Here is a 20,189-nt window from a genome sequence, read left to right as displayed (position 1 = left end):
AAAAACTAATATCGATCGACCACTAATTAAATATTCTGTCAGGCCAAAATGAGAGGAAGACTTACTTGATGCTGTTGATCCACTCCTCCTTCTCCTCTGTTGTTGGTGCTGAGATGCGGTAGAACGTATGGTTTCCTTCCACAACCCGTCCATCTGCTTCAGTCTTACACGCTTTGATGACCTGATCCTTGTTGTCTGGGATGAAGAGTTCAAAGCAGTTCTGTGTAAAGAGAGCTACTTTAGAAGAGGCTTTTATCTAGAGAAACTTTCAGTACATTAATCACAAAGATATTTCACTGGAGCAAACTGAGGTAACGAGAACAATGACGGCAGTGTATGAGAGAGATTTTAGCAACACGTAACCTTTGTGTTAATTACCACCACTCAAAGCACGAAGTAAAACACGCATATTTTCAAACATTCATACTTTCAAAATTATCTAGTACATTGTCTGAACAACTACTTGACTAAGACAGGGGTCCAGGGGCCCACAAGGGGTTGCTAGGATGAAAAAAGTAACAATTAAAATATTATTATCGTTGTTGTTATTAACAAAGAAAAAAAAAAAAAAAATCTAAAATAAAATCATCTAAAAAAATAAATAAATAAATAAAAGCACAATGCTTATCAAACCACTGTTGCTAAGAAATAATAATGTAATAATAATAACAATATTACAATAATATAACATAATAATAATAATTAATTATATACGCAATAATCATTAACTAATTATTAACTAATAATAATAACCTAAAAGGGAGGATAAAACAAAAATATAATATAAATATATTTAAAACATTAAATAAAAAATATTTAAAATATTAAACATTAATAAAATTAAAAATAATAAAAGCACAACATGCTAATCTAGGACTAATCAAACCACTGTTGCAAGAAACGTATTAAAATAATGAATAAATTTAATAATAATAATAACAATAATAATAAAACTTGAAATTGAGAATAAAACTTAAATAATATAAAGCAAAATATAATTTAATTGAATAAAACAAGGATAAAACAAAACTATATAAGTAATAAATTAAAATAGAAAATATGACAATATTGAAAAAAATAAATGCACAACACGCTAATCAAACCACTGTTGCTAAAAATCCATTAAAAAAAATTGTTAAACAAATACAATTATTAATGATTAATTGTAAAACTTTAAAGGGATGATTAAAAAAAAAAAACTACAAAAATATGAAATATAAAGTCAAAAATATAAAAAATATTTTAAAAATTATTACAAAAATAAAAACCGCATGCTAATCAAACCACTGTTGCTAAAATAAATATTAAAATATTAAAATGAATAACAACAACAGCAACAATAAAATAATAAAAACTTAAAAGTGAGGATAAAACCAAACTAAGTAACTAAATACATAATCAAATACTCAACCGTAATGACTCCCTTACCACAAAGTAACTTAAATGTGAGAGCATGGAAAAGTGAGAAAAAGCTTACTGGCTTCTTGGAGTCATCCACTTCCCTAATACTGAGATTTTCCAGAGGAATGATCCCTCTCGGCTCTTTATCCTGGAAACAGATGCAGAAGAGGAAGCACATGTGACCGCAGTAAAACACAGCGGATGAGTTATATTTGCATTGGATCATTCAATCATGTAACTTCAATAAAGCAGATTCACGTACAGTGGTGTATTCAAAATAATACAGACAGTTGTCCGTCAATATGAACCATCTCCTCTTCCACGTCTTCACCCGTCCACCTGTGGATCAGACAGATGCGAGTATATAATCATCCAGGTCTGTATGAGTTTTTGGTTGAGAATAATAGTGGTGAGCAGCAGGGACATGAGGCACAGCAGCAGACAGACAGACACATGTATGAAAACTCACATTAGCAGATGGACAGCTCAAATGGCTCAAAGCCTCATAAACAAAACAGTTAGCCCAAACCCACTGAAACAGGCACAAGTTTAAGGTGTTAGTGACCAAATTAGTAAGAGAATGTGTTTTGAAATGAGCCTGATATACAGAATGTATTTCAGAATGCAGGAATGAATGCAAAGCTCTCTCCTCTAAGGCTGTGGCTGTTGTGGCACACGATCAGTCCATAATCCAAATGAACTAATGATGCTGTAAATAACTGTAATTTTTTTTTTCTTTAGAATGGTTTGCTGGTCAGCACTCGATCTTCTGCTGTTGTGGTGTAGGAAAACAAATTAATATGGAATATAAATTAAGTGAAATGTATGTTTTTTGTTTATTTGTTTACTGATTTAAATAAAAAGCACAGCATGCTCATCAAACCTCTGTTGCTAAAAATATATTAAAATATCTATGAATATATATATATATTATATTATGTATTATATAATTGTAATACATACAATTGGTATAATTAATAACAATAATAATAATAAATAACTTAAAAAATAAAAATCTGGTGAGGATAAAATAAAATAATATAGAAATATAAATAGAACAATATAACAATGTATATAAATATTTATATATATAATTCCAAAGACTAATAATAATATATAAGATAAATTAAGATAATAGAAATATATTAAATAGTAATATAATTAGAAATTAAAAAGGTAAAGTACAGATATAAAGTAAAAATAAAATAAAATATTAGAAATGAGGACAAAACAAAAAAAATGTAAAAAGATTTTGAATGAATTAATAAATAAAATATTCCTTTGTCAATTACATCTCATTACAAACTGCAAGAATATTGTACCATTAAATCAGCTGTGCTTGGTCTAAATCATCTCCTATAATTCCTGTGCTATCCCGTCACAAACAAACATTGTTACACACAAATGTGCAGTCACATGTAGCATTCACACAACTGCATGTAAAGGCTGCAGAGTAAGCAGTGCTTAAACTGACCACATGGGTGCAGTAGAGACCAACTGACAGTACTGTTTAACAGACACGTTGATCTCCAATAAGATGGAGAAATCTGGCTGAGAGTCTCACAAAAATCACAAGCCCATCATGAGCACGGCACAACAGCGCAGCGACAACACACCAGTTAAAACTCAAATGAGGCAAACAGCCTCAGACACTTTCATTTTGGGATAAAATGAAATATCTGTTAAATTAAACTGAAAAAAATAAGACAAACAAATGGAGTAAATGAAAGCGCAAAGCACCTGGAAGCATAGCTTAATGAGCTAGCTAAAGGAAACCAGTGTACATACCTCCTGAAGAAAGACATCAAACCAAAAAAAAACAAATGTGGAAGAAAGAAAACAATTAAATTAACTATGAAAATCAGAAAAATATTGTAACAAAAGGCTGTAATAAACCACTTGTGTGTCAGCCTGGTGTCAAATCAGGCTGAGCTGAAATTTGAGCAGCATGTGGATAAATAAGGAGGTAGTATCAGCTCTTTTATATTAGCTTTGGACTATAAAGCATTTGGCCTCATGCTTCTTGGCTATTACATTACACAATGTAAGACCTTCAATTCACAGCTCTACTTACGATGTTCATGAGACACTTTATATTTAGGGCCTGTTAATGTACATCCAGTCCCATTTCTTTATCTTCCGAACAGAGAAAAACACTCACTCACCCAGTTTGAGCAGCCAGCCTTCGCGGTCAGGGTTAAAGAACGTGTGCGTGAGGTCATTGCCGTCGTCTTCAGGTATCTTGAAGGGCTCATTCTTAATGCTCTCGTAAAGGTTCTGCGGGAGCGTTTAAATTTAGTTGTACTTCAAAATTAAACCAATTGTATTTAGAGCTTAAAATTGTGTGAAAAATAAAGAACTTCATTGCTATTAGCATAACTTTATAAAAAGCAATCAAATATATTGCAAAAATAAATGCCTTAAATTTGTCAATGGTCAGCCAACAGTCCGATAGTCAGAAAATAAAATCAAATCAAAAAGTGAAAATTTCTATTAATTAAGAGCACATACATATATTATCAAACCACTGTAGCTAAAAAATAAGTAAATAATAACAAAAAAATAAAAAAAATAAAAGAGGATACAAAAATAAAAAATACATCAAAACGAATATATAATAATAACAATGTATAAACAGAATAAATTATTACAAATTACAAAAATAAAGAACTGTGTGGGACACTGACCCTGAGCAGGTCTTCTGGCAGATCTCCTCCGTCATTGATGCCTCTGTTCATGCCTATGAAACGCTCTGCAGATGGCTTGTCCTTCACATTTGGGTTGTGCAAACTTGTGTTCAACATGATGATTGCAAATGAAAGCACATAACATGTATCTGCAAAGAGACATTTTAGCATTTACAGGAGTTTGTATGTAGGAATTGGCCCAAATGTAGTAAACACTTGATGTCCAAAAGCATGAGTTTAAACTCTGAGTCATTCTAAATTTCTTGTACAGATGTCATGCTGAGAAACAATTAGCGTCCAAATAGTGCTTAAGCCAACGTTGCAAGCCTCTCGCAGGCCACAATAAGTTTATGAATACATTCATAACACCCTCAACACCTCTCAAATTTATATTCATTACATGAAATGATTGAAGAAACTATTGTTGCTAGGAACTTCTTAGCAACCAAAGGAGAATATTTACGTTCAATTTAGAATTTTCTCTTGATAAAATGCAGTAAGTGCTCATGAAAGGCCATGTGTAGCCACTTTTCAGAGCAACACGTGGGCGGCATGGAAGTGCTCTACATCAGCGGCACTCTTTACAAGCATATTAGCATGGCCAAGAGCATGGGAAATTTATGAAGAGAGCTCAAGACATGTTTGAGTAGGTGTGGGTGTAAGGAAATTGCAGAAGGACTGGGTCTCTGGGGTAAACAGCAGCTTTGGATTGAGATAATCAGTGTCATTTTCTGCACTTTGGTATCAAGTAAAATAAACTTTGTCAATGACTGGTCAATAGTCTGATAAAATAAAATAAAATAAATAATCATGCAGTGAAGACTATGCCAATAATTTGAGAATTTAAAACAATATTTCTTTTATTAAGAAAAACATGAAAGCTACACACCAATATTTTAATTTAATAGTTTAATAATATTATTTATAATATTAGTCTTATTATATTAATATTTTTGGATTATATATTCATACCAATTTTTTCAACAACATATTTGTTTCTGCTTAAAATTCATGAAATATCACTAGTATTGACTACTGAATTTTTGATATGGTTACAACCTATTGCAGAGCATTATTATATATACTCAAACGCACACACCTGTAGACTGAAAGACACCGGGATTGCATTGACAGTAACGCTGGGCAAAAGCCTCCATCATTCGATCAATCTTCTGAGCTTCACCCGGTAACCGGAAACTCCATAATATAACAAAGAGTGAAAAATTTAAGGGGGTCTGAATACTGTCCGTACCCACTGTATATATATATATATATATATATATATAATAAAATAACATATACAAACACAGTAAATATGTAGCAACATAGCTAAGGAAAAACCATATCTACAAAGTCCTGCAAACAATAATTACAAGTCGGAAACGGAGCGGGATGAAGCAAAAGCTTGTTATATTTCCCACCCCTTATACAATTCCATATCGTCCCAGTATATCTTAAATCTGTTACATCTGTATCATTATATATTACATATTCCTTATAAGAGAACAATTATGCAGTAATTTAAACACCAACCAAATGTCTACAGATTACCTCAAACAACCTGTCACCCTATAATCACACATCCCAATGCAATCAGCATTGTAACCCACATTCACAATCACCTCTATTCATCCACATTAGGGCTGCACGATTATGACAAAAATCATAATTGTAGATTATTCCCTTGAAATTGTATTTGCGATTATTAATTTACGATTATCACAATTTACACCATTGAATGTGTAAATGATATTTACACTATTGTTTGAAGCAACTACATGCCATATTTTTATATGAAAATAAAGCTGAAAACACTCTTAACTGAAACACTTTTATTGCTTTTCTATAGTATTAATTAAGCCTACACTATACATTGGATTGGTTTCTTTATATAAAAAAAGGAAAAATATGAATGGTATTATAATGTTATACTAAAACTAAAATTAAAACAATGGAAAAACCCTTAAGATAACTGGTAGAAAGAAAAAGAAAAACACATCTTAAGCACGCAGAATAACATAAGTGGACTTCAAACGATTAATTGCCGTTTTGAATTATTATGTAATTGTGGCATCCATAATTGTAATCACGATTAGAAATTTGATTATTTGTGCAGCCCACATATAACCCACATTCACAATCACCTCTATTCATCCACATATCCTTTTAATAGGGTATTTTTATACAACTTTTTAAACTGTTTATTATTTGTGCAATGTTTTAACACCTGCTCCAAACCATTCCACAACCTCACCCCACAAATAGGAATGCACACACTTTTAAAGTTGTTCTTATTTTAAGCTTTTTAAAGTTTAATTCTTCTCTCAAATTATACCCACCCTGCCTTTCCATAAATATTTTTGTTGTAAATTTCACAGAAGTAAATTATTTCTTGCATTGAACATGACTTGTGCTGTCTTAAATTTAACCAAATCAATGAACTTCAATATGTGATTTTAAAAATAAAGAATTTAAAAAATAAACGTTATTGATGATTCTGATTGCTCTCTTTTGTAATATGCGTTATCGACTGCAAATTAGTAGTAGTAGGTGTTTCCCCATATTTCCACACAGTAATGGAAATTACGTATTTTTTCAAATACGGTAATACAAGTGTGTTATACAAAGCATGCATTGATTTATTATCCAAAATATGTCTTGATTTATTCAGTATTGCTATGGTCTTTGCCAATTTTGATTTGACGTGTTTTAGTTGCGATTTTGTCGTCTAAAATCACACCAAGAAACTTATTTTCATATACTCTTTCTATACTTATGTTGTCAATTTTCAATTCTACTTTAGAGTTTGTTTTCCAAATCACAATCTTTGTTTTGCTTATATTTAATGACAATTTGTTTACATCAAACCACTGTTTTAATTTATTAATTTCTGTTGTAATCACCTGCTGTAAATTGTCCCCAAAATATTTGTGCCATCAGCAAATAAAATAAATTTGAGTATATCTGATACTCTGCACGTCATTGATATAAATTATAAACAATTTTGGACCTAAGACTGATCCCTGCGGTACACCACAAGTTATGCTCATATATGAAGATTTATGTTCACCAATTTCTACAAACTGTTGCCCATTTCTAACTACTCACCCAGTCCAATCCAACCCCCCTAATACCATACCTCTCAAGTTTATGTAATAAAATGTCATGATTTATAGTGTCAAATGCTTTCTTCAAGTCTATGAAAATTCCCACTACATGCTTCTTCTTATCTATACCATTTGTAATTTCTTCAGTAAGTTACATTAGTGCTAAAGATGTTGATCTATTTGTCCGAAAACCAAATTGACTGTCAACTAGAAGGTTGTGCACTTCAATGAAAATATCAAGTCTTCCTGTAAAAAGTTTTTCAAGGATTTTGGAGAACTGGGGAGTATAGAAACAGGTCTATAATTTGTGAAATGATGTTTATCCCCAGTTTTATATAATGGAATTACTTTTGTAATTTTCATTTTATTTGGAATTTGCCAGATCTAATCATTAATTAATAATAATCAATTTACCAGATCATCAAATACATTTGCTAAAATTCGCTGCACTTGTCAAAGGAGAACATAATCTATGCATCTGTATTTTGTCACCTGAGTGCCTGAACCAGGTTGAGGTCTGTAAATTCATGAAGCTCCACAAAGGCATGAAGAACCTGAATATTGAACTCATCCCTGGAAATGAGATAAAATTAAAGAAAAAATGACAGGAGATTCAATCTTAGATCAACAGCAATGATGTTACAGTGACATCTGATGGTGCAAGTAGATTTGTATTTCCTTCAGAAAATACCAGTGCTTGCAAAGCAGCAAAATAATAATGTTATGATAAGTTTGAATTAAATTAATTATAGAAATTTTAAAATGAGTTTGTAATAAAAAACGACATAAAAATAGATTAATTTCACTCAAACATATGCCACTAAAAACCTCATCTACTGTTAAAAAACTTGTAGTGTTCACACTGTGAATGGAATTGCGGCTGTGATCCTCCTCTCAGACGTCTCCAATGGGCATTAAATCTCGGGGGGATTACGTCTGGGATTACTGTCCATGTGTAACTAGCCCTTTCTTCAGTAAGGAAATGGGGCATGTCGATAATACCACTTTGGGGGTTCGTCCATTAAGCTCTACACTCCTTCATCCAGCTCGGCATTGCTGTAACCTCACTTCAGCAATGATCCTGGGATTCACTATTGATTTTCCTCAGGTGACACAGAAATTAATGTGTTTGCATTTATGCTGGTGTTCATTTAGAGAAAGAGCGTTATTGACCGATTAAAAGATATTGGAATGAGAGCTAAAACAGAATACAAGACGATGATTAGTTATGTATTCATTAAAAAATATATATTTTTGTGACAGTTGATGAACAATTTCATCAACTTTTACCTCAAATTAAAGGAAAAAAATGAAAATTCTGTCGTCATTATTCATGAAATGAGGATGAGTAAATAATAGGAGAATGTTCATTTTTGGGTGGACTACCCCTTTAATTTAAGTGCAATCGTGTATATGTCTATATTTACACTGAAAGAGGAAAATAAATCCTCCACACATACTATATACCTTTCCTCTCTGGTCTGACAGGTCCCTGATGACCTGGTACTGACACTGAATTTCAGTCCATCAATAAATGTGTAAGCTGACCCTTAATGCAAAACACAGCACTTTCATATGGGCACAGGCCATCTCGATGCAGTAGATAATGGCTTCTGACAGACTGTAGTAGTACTGGACCATCTTAAGATTGGTGAGGTCATCCTCCCTTGAGCACTGATTCTAGATATAGCAAATTCAGATCTTTAAAAAAAAGCCTAAATCTGTTTAACTTCCATTCATCTAGTTTTGCTTGATAGTAAATTATTTTTGAAAGAACATGACTGTGTTTAAAAGCCATGAAGGTTACAAGTAGCCTTGCATAGCTGGAACTTTGACTAAACGTCTGGTCCACATTGCAGCTCATTCTAGAGCAACTCCCACAATCTGACCAATATGTAAAGCAATTAATGAATTTGTAAAAGACAGAAAAATAGATTTAAATCAATAGGTTTTTTGATTGCTGACAACTCAGAAATCAAATATATACTAAAAGATCTTACCGACCACAAACTTTTACATGGTAATGTTTTTGAAAGGAGTCTCTTAGGCAGACCAAAGCTGTATTTATTTGATCAAAAATACAGTAAAAATAGCATATAAAGATGTGATATAATGTGAAATATTATTACAATTTCAAATAACTGTTTTCTATTTTAATATATTTTAAAATGTAATTTAATCCTGTGATGGCATAGCTGAATTTTCAGCAGCCATTACTCCAGTCTTCAGTGTCATATGCTCTTTCAGAAATCATTCTAATATTCTGATTTGGTGCTAAAGCCACATTTTGTATTATCAATGCTAATAACTGTTCTGTTGAAAATTTTTGTCTAAAAATATTTCTTCCACGTTTTGAATGTATTTATTAAGACTTCAGGAGCTCTGTCTTTCTCAACCATCAGCAGAAGGACTCGTTCTTACCTTTCACCCAGATAATCTCCGATGGCTGTCTTGTTGAGGCCCTCACCCTTGTAGAGGAATTGAGCAATATCTTCACAAGTGTTCTTCAGCAATTCATTCTCTATGAGGAACTGAATACCCTGAGAAAAACACATTCAGCATAAAGCAACCCTACACGCATACATTATAGTTTCACAGTTTCATGTTTGCAAAGTACATTTAAAAAAAAATCAGTCTCTTTCCTCTGCTCTAATCCTGCTCTTTGAACTTTAACCTACGAGATTGGATTCTGGTAAATCTATGGAAATGAACTGAAAATTGTGTGGTTGCATGATGCTTAGCGTGTGCTTATGATAATATGTGCACCCACACAAGATCAAAGGTTTAAAAATGCAAAATGGCAATGCATTTTATGTAATGGGGGATCATTTTCTTTATCAAAGCATATCAGAGAATGTCTGTGACAAAAAAATAGATGCTTCTTGTATTACACCCCAACGCTTGTTTACCTTTTTGGGATCCATGTTAAATTTCTTGCGGCCCATAGCCATCTGTTTACTCCGCTGCATGTTTATTCTGTAAACACAGAAAGATGAGGGCTTTATTAATGCTGGGTAGGTAGGACAGCTGCAATCTAAAGCTAAAACTCAGGGAATGGAGTTGTACAACACCTACGCCTGTAAGAGCCTCATAATGACATCATTAATAACCACACAGCCAAATGCACTTTTGGATGGTGGTGTGACATGTAATGTTAAAAGTCACAGCCTGTAAAGGGCCGCACACTACTGTACTTTCCATTGTGGCCACATGGCATCACTCAAGGTGGAGGAGGAACAAAAAACGACAAAAGAATTTCATAAAAGGAAGGTTAACGACATGGAACACTTTCTGAAAATGGTTTTCTTCCATCCAAATGGCCCTCATGTGAATCAAAGTGGGCATTCCTGTGAAGTGTTCGGCCCCAGTGGGATCATGCATCATGTATAATGAATGGGCCTGAATCAGTTTGATGCATATTCTTTGATGCGATTCTGGTTGGTCTGGGAATATGGGTCACTGAAGTCAGGCAGTATCAGGGACCATTCACACAGAAGGCGTTTTTGCATTGAAAAACGCAAGACATGTACAGTGGAATGGAGAAACAAGCAATGTCTTTTTTAAAGTTGTACTTCTTTTAACTTTTAGCATCAGATGCTGCAAAAGTCGTGAGATGTGAGCTAGGGCTGGGCGATGTCTACCAAATTGGCATCGAACGATGTCTGCAGTGAAACATTGTGATGGACGATGACATCGGGAGGCGGGGCGGGGGGAGGGGTGTGCCCGAAGCATGAAACAAATAACGCTTCTACGGAGCCTGGGGGGGGGAGTCACGATGTCAGCTTAAGGATGGCATCGTCTATCGGCCCAACCCTAATGTGAGCGCAATGTCAAATGCATCTGTCTAGTGCATGTTTACAAGAAAAACAATGGAAAAGCAGCGCAGTGTAATACGAAAATGTGTTCTGTGTCAACATCCCCTCAGACTGCATTAAATGAAAGTGTTAGAATTCACTGCAGGGAAACATTGTGATGGACGATGGCATCGGGAGGCGGGGCGGGGGGAGGGGTGTGCCCGAAGCATGAAACAAATAACGCTTCTACGGAGCCTGGGGGGGGGAGTCACGATGTCAGCTTAAGGATGGCATCGTCTATCGGCCCAACCCTAATGTGAGCGCAATGTCAAATGCATCTGTCTAGTGCATGTTTACAAGAAAAACAATGGAAAAGCAGCGCAGTGTAATACGAAAATGTGTTCTGTGTCAACATCCCCTCAGACTGCATTAAATGAAAGTGTTAGAATTCAACATTAGGATACATCCTGTTTGAAATCCTTTTCCTTTATAAAATGTAACTGCAAATAGAAACATACTGCATGATATTAATACACATTCTTGCAAAGTCCTGAACACATCTCAGTCAATTTACACAAATTACATCCTCTCTTACCAAAACAGCTGTACATAATTCACAAGCCTCCCCTCCCGCAGGGGGCACTGTCATTAAATATTCAAACAGGGGACGGGAAAGACCGAGTATGTGTGTGTAATTCCTCTGTGGTTGCTTATGAGTAAATGGAGAATGTGCATTTGAGTGTGAATATGGCAGAATCGGACAGCGAACACCAGTTGAAGGTGGACAAATTGGATTGGACTGTACGAAACAATGAAAAATAAAATCACTCACTTACCTTTCTTGAGTGGAGCCAAGACTTTCGATTTCATTTGTCACCTTTGCTATCTCATCCTTCAGCCGCTATTAAAAAAAAAAAGAGAGAGAAAAGGAAAATATGGTTTATATAGTTAATCGAAAGGAGAACTGAAGGTGGAGCTGCCCTCTAACGTCCCTTTCAAAGTCAGTCTGCCACAGGAAGTGATGGAGAGCCGTGAATCTAATAAAATGAACACACAGAGGATCATAAATATCTAATATGATTATCAAGAGTATGAAACATTCAATCACGGCACAGTGTGGCACCTGCATTAGATATCAAGATGAAGTAGCATTCGTAAGGGGGAAGGGAAAGGGGGGACAGAGGTGAAAAACAAGGAGTAATAAAGAGATCAAGAGGGTAGATGAGCAAGAGCATGGTGATGAGTGTGTGTGTTTGTGCGTGTGTGATAAAAAGAAATTCACAATGATTTCTCTCTCTCTCTATATAATTAATATACTATATTTATACTATAATAAATATTTGCTTGTTTGTTCTTAAATTCTTTACTTTATTAACCTAATAAAATAATAAAATCAATAATAAAACTGTCAAAGAATTGTTAAATTGATAAATAAGTGGACACCTCCTGTTAGTGTTAGTGCTAATATTTAAATTAATATTTATCTACTTAAAAGGGCATGTTCAATGGAATGTTTGTTTTTGCTTTGGTATTAAAATTTGTTTTGAGAATTGTGATCTTTTGCTGGCATCAATTAAAGGCATTTTGGTATTTTTCACTGAAAGTGTGTATAAGTAACATAAATCCACATTCAGATACATGTGACTTATGGCAGCAGTGTTTTGAATGTGGGTGAGCAGATGTATGTTGCTGGTGTATTACTGTAAATGCACTTTCATTTGTTCTATATAAAGTGAATTATACTGTATGATCCACATGCGAGACTGTGTAATGTAAGCGTGTATAGTCAGTGTGTGTGCCATAATAACACTCTCAGCAATCCATCTTCCTGAAGCAGCCCAGGCACAGATCAATAAGACTCATATTACCAATCCACCAAGGATACGCACTCACACACACACACACACACACACCTATGCCCTTTTGATGCATTCTGCATTAACACTACATCCCTCTCGAGCTATAGCACCCGGAAAGGTCAAGTAAGTAGTCTTTTAACATCTGACCTTCCTCCGCTATACATTTTCGGAGTGTGTGAATGATCCTGAAACCTCATGACAGGAGTGCAGATGGAAATGCCTGACCCAGACAAGTGCTTTTGGGGCTCTATGAAGAAATGTGTTAAAGAAATCAATGAGTTATAGAGAGGACTATCCTAGAGGTCAGAAGAGACCAAGAATCTGGGAACGAAGAAATCACGCTATTAATCTGGTACATTTTTAGGACTTAAATATGTCCTGTTTCAGTCTAAAACGTCTTTAGAAGGCATGGAAAGTCACTACAAATAGTGCAGTGAATCAGAAAGTTTTTCTGAACTCCTCTCAGAGCTGGGAAGATGGCAGCAGGCACAAAGATGGAATAAAGTGGTCATGATAATATGTTCTGAGTGTTGCTAGGCAACAGCTGCCATATAAAGGTAACATGTAAACAAACACTACAAGTTGTCAGCCCACACTTTTCCGTTCTTTTTATCCTTATGCAATGCATTTAATGTCTCTTGACAACAGCCAGAATGTTCCAGCTGGACCAGGAAGGAACCAGGACTGTCCAGCAGGGCTCTATTGAGACAGAGAGGTTGCGCTTGGCTGTTCAGTCTCTTTAATCGGGCACTTCATCTCCATTAGACAAATATTACATGAACAATTTACTAATGCTGGAATCAAAGGAGGACACCTGGAACCATTTGGTTAATCAATTTTTTTTTTAGTACATGAAACGTATACCCACCATCACTTCCCATTTTTTTAGACACAAAGTTATGCACATCCATTCATTTGCAATATATTTAGCTCAATGTGCTTATGCTTCTATTAAGAGTACAGCACTTAGATTAAAAAAAAAAATGTCAACAGATAATGCTGGCCCTTCTGATATTGTAAGAGATATAAAGTGCACCATCATTTGTGATGATCATTTTGGCTTTAACGGAGCCACACTCTACTATGAAAAGGATCTTAAAAAAAACAAAAAACAAGACCACTATGGTGTTAATTGAGCAAACTGTATTAGGAAAAAAAATATATATAAAAAAAACATATAAGATTACTATTGGTTTAATTGAGCCAAAGTGTATTAAAAAATAAATAGTTAAAAAAATAGTTTACAATTGTAAGATTATGGGCTTAAACTGAGCAAAACGTCTTTATTAAGAAACAAATATATAAAATTTGTTTAAAAAGAAACAACAACAAAAAAAAAAACTTAAGATCACTTAAACAATTTTTAATTGACCCAAACTCTATTAAGAAAAATAAAAAATAAAAAATAAAATCTTCAAGTAAACGCAAATGTCATGAACAGAAAACCACAAAATATTTCTAACCATTACTTTTACCCTTATTCCTCAACAATCTATATTTCTCCAAACTTCAAATGTCAGACCACCTAAAAATCCAGAGATGTGCTATCACACACACAGCATCGATCAGCTTCGGCTAACCCTAATTGGACTGACAGAGGCAACGGTATCATCGATAACCACGCAAGGCCTTCAGGGGCTGCATCACGTAGCGCCGGACACAAAAGACAGAGCCAGATTGGATCCGCAGAATGTCTGAACACTGCCGGTTCAGCGAGCGCAAACAAAAAACATTTAGTTCAAACAGCCAAGCATCGATTTTCAAACTCACTGGTTATTGTAGTGAAAATCAGAAGCACTCTGGAAAATGACAGATGTTTACTTATACATGAGAGCTAAAGTTCTGTCTAGTCTCTTTCACTTGAGAGGACTAATAATACAGCAGAGCTGACCTGATTCAGATCAGACCCATGACTTGTGTGTGAGAGTATCCTGATCAAAAAAGCAAGGACATCTGAAGAAATACTCAAAGGATTGTGTTCAACAGCATATTGGTGTTTGTCTTGGTATTCACCACTGAAATCTTGGCATGGTTACCCATCATGAATGCTGTACCGCCCCACTTGTGTCTTCAGGTCAGAGGGAGGGTCTGGTGGTGGGCAGCATCACACGGCTCCTCATTAAGAGTGTAAGAGGGTCTAGAGAGGAGGTGGTCTGCTATATTGAGCTGACTGGATCAGTCTTCTCTGATCATGACCCATCGCAACCTCCACTCATGTGAAGAAGAGACTGGGGTCTTATAACGCTCCAGTTAACTCATCTTCTACTGTTTGTCGGCGAGACAGAAATTCGTCTACTGTCTGTCTGTATCTCCACATTTATAGAGAGTAAGGCAAAAAGAAATCCTCTGCTACAGGCTCATCACGACACTCCCAGGAATCTTACTCAGCCAGACACAGACATTTTTCAACAATAAAATAAAAAATTCATAAAGCTGAGCTTGTACTGACTCTGTTATGGCACCTCAAATGCTTCGCACAGATTGCAATGTTAAACATGTAAAGCTTTAAAGTATAATAAAATAAAAACAGTTTTGAACTACTTTTGACAGATATTTTGACATGCACTACAAAAAATTTAGTAAGATTTTTTGTTTTGTTTTTAAAAGAAATTAATACTTTTATTTAGCAAGGATGCATTAAATTGATGAAAAGTGACAGAAATGACCGTTATAGTGTTACAAAAGGTTTCTACTTCAAATAAATGCCACTGATTTGAATTTGATCAAAGAATCATAAAAAATGTTTTTACAAAAATATTAAGCAGCACAACTGTTTTCAACATTGATAATAATAAGAAATGTTTCCAAATCAGTATTTTAGAATGACTGAAGGATCTGGTGACACTGACGACTGGAGTAATAGTAATAATTAATTCAGGAATAAATTACATTTAATAAAGTTCAAATAAATTACGAAATATATTACAATAGAAAAGTTATTTTAAATTGTAATATTTGTAATACATTTATTTTTGATCAAATAAATGCAGGCTTGGTTATTATAAGATGTGGACTGAGCAAAAATTAAGATGTCAGTATCAAGACTGCTATCGTATAACAAATTTCTAAATCAAATAAAATTAAATAAATATAGAACATATTAAAGTCCTAAATTAAAAAATATATAAATAAAACCTGATTTCAAAAAGCAATAAATAAATAAATGTCTAATTTAATAAGAGTAAAGATGACTAATCTAATAGAGAGGGATTCCTCTGCTGATGGCAGTCATGCTGTTCAAGGGCAATCAGGAAATAGCAGGAGACTGGAATGGATCTGGCAGTTAGTGGCAAAGATGAATGCCAAAGATATGCCACCAAACTTCATTTGGAGGTTTACATGATTGATTAAGTCATTTAAGAGACGCAAGGGACAGTGGTTGGCAGGAGGGACATTATTGGTTGACATTCCAGTTGCGTAATAGAATCAGCATAATTGAATTTGCTGGACTTGGCTTGCACCATCTGCTCCAAAGCATACCGCCCCCCTTCACGAGCCAGCTGTTAAAGTCTATACCCAAGGGTGGGACATCCCATCAATCCTGTACACTAAAACTGTACAGCCAGTGTCATGGAAACCCCTCCCATGATCCAATTTCTATTCTCTACAGGTCCATCTCACTCTAGCTGCCTAGCCCAGGGCCAAGAAAGGGGGGATAGAAGGGTATAAGGTTGATTTGGTGATATTAATTAGTATTATGAGACATCCATCAGTTCAAAGAGCAAAAACACTCAAAACTAGCAACACTGGCTGAGGATTCACATTATTTTTGGGGCAGAAAAAGAGGTGATTTCGGATAAATAATCTGATGATATTACCTGTATGTCCCCTAGCAGCTCCTGTTTTCGTCTCCTAATATTCTCCAGTTCCTGCTTCTCCTCTGGCGTCAGGTCGTCCGGTACTTTGTTTGGAAACAAACAAAAGCAAATAATGAGTGTTCGGATGTCCAAACGCGAATAAACACAAATATGCAAACGATCAAGCTGCAGTCTCTTGACCCAAACATTTCTGTACATTTCTAAGAGGTTACATGGGCAATCAAAATATTTGCAGAGGAAACAGAACTAATGTAAAACGAAGGGATGTGCAACAGAACGAAGGTTTAACAAGGAGAAATTGCCTGAGGCAAAGCACTGCCTTTGAGACACAAACCAACTCCGCAATCAATAGCTTGAAAAACAAAGCAGTGTTGTTTTATGGGCCTCTGATCAAGAACATCCGGAAGTTCTCAGAGCAAAGCAGAAAGTTGTTCATTTCATTAAATGCTTTTCCTTTAAGCTAAAAGCGATTTCGAAGAATTTGTAATGCCCAGTCAGGATAACATCATTGATATTTCCCAAATGGGTTAGGAGAAAAACAAAACCGTTAGCTGAAAATATTATCTCACAAAAAGCGATAAGAGACTTCTTTTAAAAACAAAATCTAATGAACAGAAACATGCCAGTACAAGATATAGCAATATACTAGTTTTCATTAAATAAACACCAAACATTTAAAAAAATACAATACTATCATAACATGACCCAGATATCAATATAATATACTGCAAGGTCCCTGCTGATTTGCAACCTTGGCGAACCAGCCAGAGACCATCAGAGGAAAGCATTCAGCTCAGCAGTTCTGATGTGCTCTGGAGAGCTCTGATGTTAGAATTTGCAAAACACGAATAATTTATATGAACCTTGCATCCATAAACCCAAAGATTTCTCTGAAGCAATTCAGTTTAAGTGCTTTGTTCAAGAGCACTAAAGTCAGTTCAATACTGGGCTGAGGGCCAAAATCCCCACGATTCTGCTTGGTTTGGCTGATGCCAGTCAGAGAAAGACTCAATCTTCACTTTTCAATCTTTGTGCATTACATTAAGATATTAATAAAGCATATATGAACTTAGGGTGTTTAAATGGAGTATTTCTCAAAAGCAAAGACTTAGGGATGTAACGGATTAACCGCGAGCCGGTTGAAAATCGATTCAAATATGTGACGATTCAAATTGGTTGAGATGCTAAACAAATCGCGATTCAATTAGGGGTAGGAGTTTATATGAATGTATGTCTGAGAGGAACGTTTAGATGGTATTTTTTCTTTTCATCTCGCCTCTGTATAATGCATATTAAAGTTCATAAGTGCAGCACTGCTTTATTTACAGCGGAAACCAAGGAAACGGTTAAAGAGAGTGAATCTGCGTCTCGTTCAGCTCAGCTTTCATGCAATATTTTTTTATGTATAGTTTCACAAAACTCAAGTCAAATCATTCTGTTTTTGCTTCAAATTTCGAAATTATACAACCTAATTTAGATTAAAAAATTATCATGTTTCATGTATGCAGCATCTTTGTTTGGATCATGATTAAAATGCAGTGGTTGCCTCTCATTTGAAATGGAAAGACCACAGACAAAGCCTTATTTTGTTTATATAAAGAGATTTTTTTTATTTGTGTTACTTATTTGATTTGGGGCTTGTTTTAAAATTTCTATTTAGTTTTTTACCTATATATAAATTTAGTAATTTAGCAGATGCTTTTATCCAAAGCGACTTACAAATGAGGACAATAGAAGCAATCAAAACCAACAAAAGAGCAATAATATGCAAGTGCTATATTAGTATATTATTATAGTGTTATATTATATAATTTCACAAAGAAACATTCAGCATTTTGTCCATGCAATAATAAAAGGACACATTTAATTTATAACTTGTCTTAAATCTCATTTTGTAAAAAAAAAAAACGTGAATCGTGAGTTGAGTGAATCGTTACATCCCTACAAAGACTTGCTTTGATACTTGGAAAAAACCTCTGAAGAAAATTCTGTATTAAAAAAAAAAGAAAGTAATTTTACTGGAAAAAATGTAAAATACTATTGTAAAAATCTATTAATATGTTAACTATATGCTACCATAAAATATATGATGAAAAATAAAATTAGTATTAAATTAGATTACATTTTTAATTTAACAGATAGTTATTTAATTTTGTTGTAGAAAGCATTTTTAATCATTTAAATATTATTTTAACAGAAGATCATGTAAAATCACTATTATTACTATTGTCACTACGTGACAGATTTCTGTTATCAGTTATTTGAAACATGATTGGCAGTGGACACTAATGGCTTCATGTCATCTGGAGACAAAGGTCATTTGTCTTGATCCAGGCGTCTCTTTAATGGATTGGGGGTCTAAAAACAACACGGGGCATTTGAGGCCATCAGACCTTTAAAAAAAAAAGGGCAGATTCCTTTGGTACTGAAAAACTCATAAAAAGTATGTCAAGATTAAGGAATTTAAACAACCCTGACCTTACCAAGCCATCTGATCACCTGACCTCCCAATAAAAACAAAGACACTCAGTCATATGATATGATGACCTCATTAAATCCCTTCCTGGTGGCCCGTATGGCAGTCTGACCCTGCAGGGGACCTACAGAGACCCTACTCGCGGCCCGTGGACTAATTGATTCCTTGTTCCATTTACACCATCACAAAAAAATTGAGGTCGCCATGGTTATCTCATACTGCAACCAAGGCAACAGATCACAAACCATCAGGATCTGACATTAGCTGATGAGAACGTCACCATCGTGATAAAGACACATCTTCCTCCTACAGCCTGCCCACATGATCGGCCTCACCAATCACATGGATAACCATTTTTCTGAGCGGCTGCTTGTCACCGTGGCAACGCACTGCATGCGTTTCCCTGCTGAACTCAAGCTGGGATGTTTGACAGGCAGTCTGTGAGCAGAAATACCGTCCAAATAGCAGACCATCCCTCCTCGTTTTGCAGAAATTGGTATTGCAGCCTCCTGCGGAAATCCACTAGTCTCACCTGAGGTGAGGCTGGAGTTTGCAAGTAGTACACATGTTCCTGGAGCTGATATCAAAGAGGAGGAAAAGGTCACTCAGGTAGGAGTGAGTTTAGGCGGCTGTATTAGTGGACATCCATCGCAGAGGATAATTTCAGAGGAACTAAGATAAGACGTTATAATCACAAACATTGTGGAGTTTCACCACAGAGCTAACCCCACTATAAGCTAAATTTGCATTACAAGCATTTTTCCCAAAATATACAGGCATCACTTGTTTGGATATGGATTTACATCTATGGAAAAAGCAGCTCAGAGCACAACTGCAGGATATCTCTAAGTCTTAAAGAGACAGCTTACTCGAAAACCTTCTGTCGAAAGACATGATGGTGAGGAAATGGAAAAAAAAATAAAAATAAAAAAATAATAATAATAGTAATATATAAAATACTTTGTTTGGCCTTCCAAAAGAGGACACGACTAGAAATCAGTGGTTAAGTTGTATTTACAACACTGTTCCAGAACAGTTTAACCCAAA

General features: G+C 34.9%; 1 protein-coding gene across 1 annotated transcript in view; it reads right to left on the bottom strand.

The window, feature by feature from the left end:
- LOC107684080 (cytohesin-1-like) overlaps nt 1–20,189 on the bottom strand; it is a 58,368-nt gene that overhangs the window by 3,444 nt on the left and 34,735 nt on the right. Inside the window, exons 2-12 of the mRNA XM_016480241.1 lie at nt 16,667–16,749; nt 11,826–11,890; nt 10,105–10,171; nt 9,617–9,735; nt 7,687–7,768; nt 5,188–5,299; nt 4,089–4,237; nt 3,567–3,678; nt 1,664–1,740; nt 1,478–1,549; nt 66–220 (exon numbers count right to left, since the gene is read on the bottom strand). Coding sequence (XP_016335727.1) covers nt 66–220; nt 1,478–1,549; nt 1,664–1,740; nt 3,567–3,678; nt 4,089–4,237; nt 5,188–5,299; nt 7,687–7,768; nt 9,617–9,735; nt 10,105–10,171; nt 11,826–11,890; nt 16,667–16,749 — 1,093 coding nt within the window. The remainder of the gene's footprint in view (nt 1–65; nt 221–1,477; nt 1,550–1,663; nt 1,741–3,566; nt 3,679–4,088; nt 4,238–5,187; nt 5,300–7,686; nt 7,769–9,616; nt 9,736–10,104; nt 10,172–11,825; nt 11,891–16,666; nt 16,750–20,189) is intronic.

Source organism: Sinocyclocheilus anshuiensis, unplaced genomic scaffold, assembly GCF_001515605.1.
Source record: "Sinocyclocheilus anshuiensis isolate Anshui unplaced genomic scaffold, SAMN03320099.WGS_v1.1 scaffold553, whole genome shotgun sequence".
Taxonomy (NCBI): domain Eukaryota; kingdom Metazoa; phylum Chordata; class Actinopteri; order Cypriniformes; family Cyprinidae; genus Sinocyclocheilus; species Sinocyclocheilus anshuiensis.
The sequence above is the reverse complement of the archived record's forward strand: the minus strand, read 5'-3'. Positions and strand labels throughout refer to the sequence as shown.